This window comes from Poeciliopsis prolifica, unplaced genomic scaffold (genome assembly GCF_027474105.1).
Source record: "Poeciliopsis prolifica strain line A6 unplaced genomic scaffold, Auburn_PproV2 SCAFFOLD109, whole genome shotgun sequence".
In the NCBI taxonomy this organism is placed as follows: Eukaryota; Metazoa; Chordata; class Actinopteri; order Cyprinodontiformes; family Poeciliidae; genus Poeciliopsis; species Poeciliopsis prolifica.
The window spans coordinates 159,335-170,000 of NW_026562484.1; the positions used below are offsets into that span (position 1 = coordinate 159,335).

The 10,666-nt window shown below is 42.0% G+C and overlaps 2 protein-coding genes and 1 long non-coding RNA gene across 3 annotated transcripts in view; all 3 read left to right on the forward strand.

The window, feature by feature from the left end:
- Positions 1-814: 814 nt before the first annotated feature.
- Positions 815-4,060, forward strand: LOC129354418 (uncharacterized). Its single transcript, XR_008605146.1, has 3 exons — positions 815-1,088; positions 3,422-3,594; positions 3,679-4,060. It is a non-coding gene; the product is annotated as an uncharacterized LOC129354418 (long non-coding RNA).
- A 1,519-nt stretch (positions 4,061-5,579) lies between these two features.
- Positions 5,580-7,404, forward strand: LOC129354403 (caspase recruitment domain-containing protein 8-like). The gene has a single exon (XM_055023877.1). It carries the CDS (start codon positions 5,659-5,661, stop codon positions 7,396-7,398), a length of 1,740 nt encoding a protein of 579 aa, XP_054879852.1. The 5' UTR covers positions 5,580-5,658; the 3' UTR covers positions 7,399-7,404.
- Positions 7,405-9,141: 1,737 nt separating this feature from the next.
- LOC129354400 (histone-lysine N-methyltransferase EZH2-like) overlaps positions 9,142-10,666 on the forward strand; it is a 12,584-nt gene continuing 11,059 nt past the window's right edge. Inside the window, 1 exon segment of the mRNA XM_055023874.1 lies at positions 9,142-9,488. The gene's annotated coding sequence lies outside the window, so the exon portion shown is untranslated.

Sequence of the window (10,666 nt, forward strand, 5' to 3'; positions counted from 1 at the left end):
TCTAGCTACCTGCGTCCTGTGCTACTCCCTTTAGCTCTCTAGCTACCTGCGTCCTGTGCTACTCCCTTTAGCTCTCTAGCTACCTGTGTCCTGTGCTAGTCCCTTTAGCTCTCTAGCTACCTGCGTCCTGTGCTAATGCGTTAATGAGTTCTTGGTTTTGCTCTTTTGTTTTTTTCCACATATAGACAGTAAATAAAAATACTTCATTATAGAACTATTACAAAGAAAGTTTCATATTTTCATAAAAAAAATTAAACCAACATTGAAAATTAAAGTTTGCAACAAGCATTTATTGAAGGTCGGGAAAAAAGCAGTTAGCATATCTGCAGACCCCACACATCCTGGACACAAACCGCCTAAACTTTTACCTTCCGGTCAGTTTCATGTTGTTTCTGATGTACAAAATAAACACATTCAGCACATGCAGTGTCACAATCTGTCCTTTAATCATACATACATTCATATACATATCATTTGTTTCATTAATTTTTTTCTCTCTAAAGTTTGTAAATGTATATTTAACGTCAGTAAGCTCTGTTAGTACAATTCTTTCTTCATGCAGAAAATCTTGACCATGAAATCTAATAGAAATGTGAAACATTTAATAATAAACTGTGAAGTACATGAAAATAAAATGAGAAAGTTTAGAAACAGAAAGAGGGGAAAGAAACCAACTTTAACAGAGAACCAGAAGTGACTTTGTGTTGCTGAAAGCAGCTTGGAGGAAGACAGGATGGTGACGACAGAGTGCAGGATGGTGACGACAGAGTGCAGGATGGTGACGACAGAGTGCAGTTCTACGCTTGTACAGCAGGTGGCAGCATTGCCGCTTTATTTGCTTTGTTATGCATCAGTAAGCGTTTGGTTTATGATGAGAAAAAAACAAGGAAGTGTTACGTAACGTCCAGGTTTTTCTCTTTAAAACTGCCAACATTCTTCTAATTATCTGATTTTTTCTTTCGGTTTTGGTTCCGAGTCATTAGTTCGGTTCCCTGTTGACATCCAGTTTCTCCATAACAAAGGAAACTTGTGTAAAACCTTCAGAAATAACGGGATCCGGAGAGGAGCCGCCCGAGCAGTGAGGAAATGTAAGCCTCAAACTTTTCTCAGTCAGAAAATATTTTTCTTGCTGCATTTATTTATCGGTGTTTATATTGACTTAACTTTCTCCAACAGTTAAATGTGTGACTAAGTTTAAGTTTAGAGAAATGTAACTCTGTCCATTGAGCTTCATTAATCATCTCTAGTTTTAAACCACAATACCTACATGATAATAATAGTAGATTTTTCTACTAATTACTGAATTATTTGAACACAGTTTGTGATTGAACCTTTAATTTATTAAATGTTTATTATAAAGCCAGGTTAATTATTTCACTATTAAACTACGTCTGAATCCTTGAGCTCTAAATTTTTAAACAATAGAGAAAAATTCAAAGAAAACTTCAAACAGGCTTAAAGGTGTTTGTGTGTGTGTTTAGGTGTGTGTGTGTGTTTGCGTGTGTGGGTGTGTGTTTGTGAATGTGTGTGTGTGTTTAGGTGTGTGTGTGTGTGTGTGTGTGTGAGTGTGTGTGTTTAGGTGTGTGTGTGTGTGTGTGTGTGGGTGTGTGTGTGTTTGTGAGTGTGTGTGTTTAGGTGTGTGTGTGTGTGTGTGTGTGTGTGTGTGTGTGTGTGTGGTGTGTGTGTGTGTGTGTGTGTGTTTAGGTGTGAGTGTGTGTGTTTAGGTGTGTGTGTGTGTGTGTGTGTGTTTGTGAGTGTGTGTGTGTGTGTGTTTAGGTGTGTGTGTGTGTGTGTGTTTGTGAGTGTGTGTTTGCGTGTGTGTTTAGGTGTGTGTGTGTGTGAGTGTGTGTGTGTTTGTGTGTGTGTTTAGGTGTGTGTGTTTGTGAGTGTGTGTGTTTAGGTGTGTGTGTGTGTTTGTGTGTGTGTGTGTGTGTGTTTAGGTGTGTGTGTGTGGTGTGTGTTTAGGTGTGTGTGTGTTTGCGTGTGTGTGTGTGTGTGTGTTTAGGTGTTTGTGAGTGTGTGTGTTTAGGTGTGTGTGTGTGTTTGTGTGTGTGTGTGTTTAGGTGTGTGTGTGGTGTGTGTGTGTGTGTGTGTGTGTGTGTGTGTGTGTGTGTTTAGGTGTGAGTGTGTGTGTTTAGGTGTGTGTGTGTGTGTGTGTTTGTGAGTGTGTGTGTTTAGGTGTGTGTGTGTGTGTGTGTGTGTGTGTGTGTGTGTGTTTAGGTGTGAGTGTGTGTGTTTAGGTGTGTGTGTGTGTGTGAGTGTGTGTGTTTAGGTGTGTGTGTGTGTGTGTGTGTGAGTGTGTGTGTGTTTAGGTGTGAGTGTGTGTTTTAGGTGTGTGTGTGTGTGTGAGTGTGTGTGTTTAGGTGTGTGTGTGTGTGTGTGTGTGTGTGTGTGTGTGTGTGTTTAGGTGTGAGTGTGTGTGTTTAGGTGTGTGTGTGTGTGTGTGTTTGTGAGTGTGTGTGTTTAGGTGTGTGTGTGTGTGTGAGTGTTTGTGAGTGTGTGTGTGTGAGTGTTTAGGTGTGTGTTTAGGTGTAAGCGTGTGTGTGTGTTTGTGAGTGTGTGTTGCGTGTGTGTTTAGGTGTGTGTGTGTGTGTGTGTGTGTGTGTGTTTAGGTGTGTGTGTGTTTGTGAGTGTGTGTGTTTAGGTGTGTGTGTGTTTGTGTGTGTGTGTGTGTGTGTTTAGGTGTGTGTGTGTGTGTGTTTAGATGTGTGTGTGTGTTTGTGTGTGTGTGTGTGTGTGTTTAGTGTGTGTGTGTTTGTGAGTGTGTGTGTTTAGGTGTGTGTGTGTGTTTGTGTGTGTGTGTGTGTGTGTTTAGGTGTGTGTGTGTGTGTGTTTAGGTGTGTGTGTGTGTGTTTGGGTGTGTGTGTGTGTGTGTGTTTAGGTGTTTGTGAGTGTGTGTGTTTAGGTGTGTGTGTGTGTTTGTGAGTGTGTGTGTTTAGGTGTGTGTGTGTGTTTGTGAGTGTGTGTGTTTAGGTGTGTGTGTGTGTTTGTGAGTGTGTGTGTTTAGGTGTGTGTGTGTTTGTGAGTGTGTGTGTTTAGGTGTGTGTGTGTGTTTGTGTGTGTGTGTGTGTGTGTGTGTGTGTGTGTGTGTTTGCTTCTATATTTACAGTGAGTTTGAATCGTCAGATTATACAGATACTTTCTATCATCACTTATCGGTGGATGTTTCAGAAACAGTCCATGTTCTGAAGTTTTGATTGTTTTTTCCTTAAAAAATAAAATTCAGACAAGATAGTTTAAAATCAAACAGACTTGACACTCTTTGCCACTTTTGTTCATTATTACTGATTCACCATCAGAACTGCTACCAAAATAAACCTTTGTTTATTGTCCTTTATTATTGGAGGTAATCAGTTTCTAATAGTGCTGACATATTTAAGGCGAGTACATTAATTTCTCTTTTTGAATTCACATGTTCCAGGATCTTATGAATATTAACAGGAAGAACAAGAAAGAAGAATTGATGTCCCCAATAATTTCACAGCTGTGACTCCAACCAGAAGGCCTCTCACCAATCATTCCTCTGAGGAGGAAACAAGCAGCTCAATGGATCTGAGTGCTTCTCCTTCCTTTTCAAGCGAGCAGCTGAAAAAAGTACAAATCAGCACAATTGATAGAATATCAGTAGCAAAAGTTACTCCTGATGGTGCTAAACTTCATTCTTCTGCTGTTTTCCAGACAAAGGATGATGAAGGCCAGAGCCAGTCACCAAGTTTCTCCAGTGGCTTCAGTTTGAATCGTGTCGTCAATCAACAGCTAAAGAAAACCGACAAAGACAAACGACGAGAAAATGTAGAAAAGCTTCAAGATCTATATGAAGTAGATGAAATACAAAGACATCCCAGAAAATTACCAAGATCAAAAATAAGCAGATATAAATCAATTCCTTCTGCAATCAAAGATTCTACAGATTTACCAACAAGTGGAAGAAAAACCAAAAAACCTCGTCTCAGGAAGAAACTTGTAAAAGCCTTGGAGCAGACAGAAGATCTTGCAGCTGATGAGGATCAACTTAAACAAACTGAAGAACCTGACCAATTTGCAGGCCCACAGATACCTTTACCTGACCAACAGCCTCTCACCAATCATTCCTCTGAGGAGGACAAGCAGCTGCAGCGCCACCAGCAGGGGAGCTCGTTTAAGATATAAGAATGTTTCTCCTTCATGGTCCAACTCAGAGCGACTCCGTCCCAAACAGATCAGCCTCTACTGACCTTCTCCTCCCTTCAGCATCTGGTTTGAGAAGAAGAGACCGCAGCAACTCGTCTCCTTCTCTGATTCATCAGGATCCTCCTCTAGACGTCAGTAGACCAGATGCTAACCCAATGTTATACCGAAAAACTGCCAGGAGAAGGAGACTTTGTTTTCAAAGTTTCAAGAAAGACCAGATCATCTGTATGGATCTGGATCTGCTGATCACATAGCAAAGATGTCATCTGAACGGTTAAGGTTAAGAATATGTCCACCTCGAGCTCCACTTCCAGGCTCAATACTTCAAAGTGAACTGAGGAAATAACAGAAACCAATAAGGGAACACCAAGACAGCCTGAAACCGAGTCAGTCGGGTCTGTTTCTTCAACAAATAGAGAAGAAGGAGGCAGTAGTTCATATTCTTCCCAGTCTCCCTTTGAGACTGGGAACTTTGTCTGGCCTACTTCTTTATTTTGTCCTTTGGATTTTTCAATGCGCAGCCTCAACTCTTCGCTCACAGATACTTCCTCTGCTGAAACCAAGAACCAAGGAAGGTTTTGTTCATTAACTAAAGTATCTGCATCAGGAGCTGCACAAACCCTCCCACCCCTCCCAACCCTACGACCCCCCGCCCCTGCTCTCTCTTTACCCCCCAACGTATCGTCACCAACTGTAACCTCTGCATCCACTGCAGATACGTCTTCAGCGAACCTCGACTTCTCTCTTTCTCATCAAGATGAATCACACAGTCTGTATGTGGGACATTACGGACAGATACCTTGGGCTTCTTATATCCCCGCCTTCGTTCCACAGAGTGAGAACGTTTCCACAGAAAGGCCTCCAGAACCTTTTGACCTGCTAGAACCGCCGTGCTTAAAATACAGCAGACAAGATACAGCAGGAAACCAAGATGAAATAATGGAGTCGGTTGGACATGTGAGCGACTCCATCCCAAACAGATCAGCCTCTACTGATCTTCTCCTCCCTTCAGCATCTGGTTTGAGAAGAAGAAACCGCAGCAACTCGTCTCCTTCTCTGATTCATCGGGATCCTACTTTAGACGTCAGTAGACCAGATGCTAACCCATCGTTATACGGAAAAACTGCCAGGAGAAGGAGACTTTGTTTTTCAATGTTTCAAGAAAGACCAGATCATCTGTATGGATCTGGATTTGCTGATCACATAGCAAAGATGTCATCTGAATGGTTAAGGTTAAGAATATGTCCACCTCGAGCTCCACTTCCAGGCTCAATACTTCAAAGTGAAACTGAGGAAATAACAGAAACCAATAAGGGAACACCAAGACAGCCTGAAACCGAGTCAGTCGGGTCTGTTTCTTCAACAAATAGAGAAGAAGGAGGCAGTAGTTTATATTCTTCCCAGTCTCCCTATGAGACTGGGAACTTTGTCAGGCCTGCTTCTTTTTTTCAGCTCCCAACTTCTCCGTTTTATCCTTTGGATTTTTCAATGCGCAGCCTCAACTCTTCGCTCACAGATACTTCCTCTACTGAAACCAAGAACCAAGGAAGGTTTTGTTCATTAACTGAAGTATTAACTAAAGTATCTGCATCAGAAGCTGCAGGAACCCTCCCAATCTTCCTAGCCCTCTCTTTACCCCCCAACGTATCGTCACCAACTGTAACCTCTGCATCCACTGCAGATACGTCTTCAGCGAACCTCGACTTCTCTCTTTCTCATCAAGATGAATCACACAGTCAGTATGTGGGACCTTTCAGTCAATCTGGGGCTTCTTATATCCCCGCCTTTGTTCCACAGAGTGAGAACGTTTCCACAGAAAGGCCTCCAGAACCTTTTGACCTGCTAGAACCGCCGTGCTTAAAATACAGCAGACAAGATACAGCAGGAAACCAAGATGAAATAATGGAGTCGGTTGGACATGTGAGCGACTCCGTCCCAAACAGATCAGCCTCTGCTGACCTTCTCCTCCCTTCAGCATCTGGTTTGAGAAGAAGAGACCGCAGCAACTCGTCTCCTTCTGTCCTCTGTCCTCTGATTCATCAGGATCCTCCTCCAGACGTCAGTATCTTACCCCGAGCTGCTAGTTTACCCAGCATGAAGCTCCAAAGCAGCTTTGAGGAGTTTACTCCTGGTTTCTGTGGAGATCCAGATGATGAAACCTACCGGTTCCAGTGCTCCGGTCCAGGCCTGTACCAGTGCAGAGTGAGCGGCCTGGTGTTTGCCATGAAGGGAGGAGGAGACGTGTTTTACAGGGTTGTTCCCTGGAACAGGACATTACTGAGCCCACATGGCAAGAAGCCTGCAGGACCTCTGTTTGACATCAGCTGCCTGCAGCAGTCTGTGGCTCAGCTTCATCTCCCTCACTGTGAGGTCCGCTCCACTGGACCATGTCACTTCCTGTCAGTCGCTCATCTCCATGACGGAGGCGTGGAGTTCATCAGGCCTGAGAGGATCACAGAGACTCACATCATCATCAGCATCTCAGGGTTTTCTGCTTTTGGGAACGTCAAGGATGAGGATTCTCCTGCTGACCCGGTCCGAGCCTTGGTTCTGCTGTTCTACAGACCTGCAGCTGATCCTGAGTCAGAACACGAGATTAATGTGTTGATGCTGCCAAAGAACGTTGTTCTCAACAATGTGCTGCGTTTCAGGAGGAAATTAGACGAGAATGAAAGATTCCTGGAGACGCCTCCAGACTGCAAACTGCAGCCGAATCAGGTTTACTCTCTGTCTGTCTCTCCTGGTGGCGACTCGGTTCTGGTTCAGCCCAAAGAAGCCGAGTTTGATGCAGAATCCTATGAAAACTACGTCTCAACGTTCCAGGTGGTTTATGAGGAAACGATGAAACACATCAGACTGTCTCTGACGGACAGCAGCTCCTGCAGCGTCTGGGACAGACGGGTTTGTCTTTCTGCTGCCGGAGTCAGAAGATCCTGTGGGCCGACTCGACAGAACCGCAGTCCAAAGGAGCAACTGATGGAGATAAGGATCAACTTCAAGGATGGAGTATCAGGACCGGTTCTGCAGAGTCTGCTGGACTATCTGCTGAAGGAAAAAGTCATCAATGATTCAGAGATGGAGGAGGTGGCGGCGGAGAGAACCAGAGGAGAAAAAGCTCGACTTCTAGTCGACACGGTGAGGAGGAAAGGAGATGATGCAAGTTCAAAGATGATCCACTTCCTCTGTGAGCTCGACCAACACTTCTCTGAATATTTGGAACTGATGTGAGGAAGAATCAGGCAGAGTGTAAAAACTACTGTTGACTAGAGAGACTTAAGACAAACAGGAAGCATCACATTTTAAAGAAACTGAGCAGTAAAGGAGGATCTGCCCTTCAAAACGATAACGACTCAAAACTACAACCTTAGAATGGATGAAATCGTGTCCAGGATGTGCGGGGTCTGCAGTGATATTAACTGCCCTTTTATTTAGTTTATAAGTCGTTAAAAATGATGTTAAGAAGTAGTTATTGTTCACATAGTACACATAGAGAGTGTGAGGTTACTTATGTTGAATCAGAACCGATCATACTAAGCAAAAAGTCATTCAGAAAACCTGTGGAATGAGATTCAGACCTCAGTGGTCCAACTTGATCACACATATGGCAGCAGATCTGATTTTTGTATGGATTTAATTGCTTGTTGTGTTTTACTATAAGTCCATGCTCTTATTGGAAGACTAAAGTTATCAATTATGAATAATTTGTCAAATAAACATGTTATTTCTATATGTGAAATTAAAAAAACTGTTCCACACTTTAGATTAAAAAATATTTACTCACATTTTTATTTACTACAGATGTTATTGTTCATATGAATGGTCAACATTTCCTTAAACATACAATTATCTAAATGTTCAAATCAGTGTTTTAAACTTTAAGTCAGATATTTGTATCATGTATTTTTTTAATTATATGATGTAAACTGGCTCATTTGATAGACCATCATCTTGAGTATGATGCTATTATCCCCGTTCACATTGATGGGTCACAGTGTGTCTGCATGAATGGTTATAACTGACACATATAAAAACACACAGAAATGTTAAATAAATACTGGAATAAATAAATTCATGATTTCCTCAATATTTATTTTTAAAATTGTGAAAACATGGAAGTAATTAGAATTTCTTAATGGATGTATTTCTGATATTACTTGTATTTTTACGCCTATTTACTTTTACATTGAACTGTTTGTATTCAATGCTGACATTTAAATGTCTAAATATTCTTTGAACATAAATTAAAACAAGAAAAATATGTTGATGCGCTTGTGTTCTACCTTTACGCACTCTTAGATGAGAACATGAACGCAGCATGAAACGTCATAATGACTTAAGCCAATAGTTTTTCGAGGAGGTGTGGCTTAATGAACTGGTCGACCCTCTTCAGGCTGACAGTTTCTGAGCCTCAGTCCTCTAACATTCAGTTTAAAGCAGAGTGTTTTAGCCGGTTGTGTTGGGAACGGGACGGTTTCATGATGTTTTATCATTAACTGACTGATCTTCCTGCTGAAAGCGGCGTTGTTTCATCTGCTGAAGCTCCCAGCGGAGCTGCCAGAGGGCAGGAGGTGGTGGAGGAAGGAGAGTCGCTGCATTCAAAGCCGCCATGAGTTTTTTACAAGCAACTTGTATCTGTTGATAACAGCAATTAAACCCAAATGGGTTGAAATCCAGCAACATAACTTAGAAAATAGTAGATTGTTTGAGAAATTGTAGTTGGTTTGATTATCAAATAGCCTACCTTCAGATGAATTTATATTTTTACATTGACAAATGTGAGAACAAAGGAAACCTGCCCGCATGTCTCTGCTACAGGGCCTAGGTTTAATCTCAAACTGCTATTGGATACGATGTAGATTTCGCTGGCCTATCACAAGACACCACACTCTGAGACCCTAGCATCGGCTTCAGTGATTGGACGAAACGTTTGGCGCCTCTTGAATCTGCAGCAGTCGGAGTGGGCGGCGAGTACGAGACAGTTTGAACCTGCTCCGCGTCGAGACGGAAATATTGAAATAAACTGTTGATTTCAGGAAAGACGGAGTTAAATGACAGCAGTGTCCGTCAAAACAAGCCTCAGTGTTATCGCAAAAGGTCCACATTGAGGCGTGGGAACAGAAGCTTTTGCTGTTTAACAGCCGGTCGGTGTTGTAAAGCCGGCTGTCGCGCTTAGAGTCGCTGCCTCCTGCTGAGCTAACTGCTAACTAGCTGCGGAGCTAACGCGTCGGCTAAGCTTCCACACAAAGAGCCGCTCTCACAGTGTTCGTCGTGTTTACCCGGAATCACTGCGCTGAATGAGGCCAGAGCCTGTCGTCCAGGTGAGAGGAGCTGTCAGTGCTGGTTTTGCTTGTTTTCGCCGTATTTTCTGAGGTCCAAACCGCCCGGGTTGTTCTTGGTGCTTTGTTAACTGACCAACTGCTAGTTAGCACGCCGGGGTGTTCGAGACAAATTTGTACCCTGGTATTTATTAGTTACCCAGAAAAACGTACACATACACTGAGAGTTCAGTTAAATGTAAACATTCCGATTTAACTTGACTGTATTTAACTTCTTTAAGTTGTTCGCAAAGAGAGGAAACCGAGTTTTTAGGGTACTGAGCCCGATATCTGCACGCTAAAGCTTCCTGGTTTGTTTGGAAAGTTCACCTTGAAACTATCTGACAGTTTTGCTCAATTTATCCACCTTTCACCTCACGGGACGGTCAGACATTTCCTTTGGAGAGTTTGATTATTGCAGTCAGTTGAAGCTGAGAGAAATAAATCCTTATTTTCTTTACTTCTGATCTGTGAGGATCTGTGAGGCTGATCAACCTGTCAGCCAGAGACACACACTGGCTAGCTGACCCCAACCTTAACCCTACACTGGTACAGAACCATCATTTGTAAAGAAACGATCAAAATCCGGGTTCATAGTAATTATCATTTAGGGGAATAAGTAATAACTGTCTTTGACTCAGTTACAGATATTAATCAATGCAGGTTATTAATCACGTTGGTAAAATGAGTTTCCTAAGAAAACCCAGTTTTATGGCATCAAGTTACAGCAGTTCCTCCTGAAGACAAGTTTGATTCTGACATTTAAATTCTTCAATGTTTTAAATATTTTGAAGCTCTTTAGAGGTTAGAAACACCTTATTGAGGGTGTTTATATGTTTTTTTTATGAAATAGAAATATACTAATTATAAATTTGCAGTGAACATTTAATGTGTCATCATAAATGGTTCAGAAGTCAACTGAGGTTTTTGTTTAAATGAAAAACAGCATATCTCCAGATTGATTTATTGTTAAACATTTTAAAAGTATTTAAGTGTAACTACGTATTACTTCCTGTATGATTTCACAATGTTAGGAACCATGTAGTTGCTATAAACATTGTTAGATATTGAGATATTGATTACCTTTTCTCTCCTGCCTTCCTTGCTGTTTGGAGTTTCTGCAGATCTCTTTACTCTTGGGTGACTTTGCCTTTTTCAATCCCAACATATTTATCCCAACA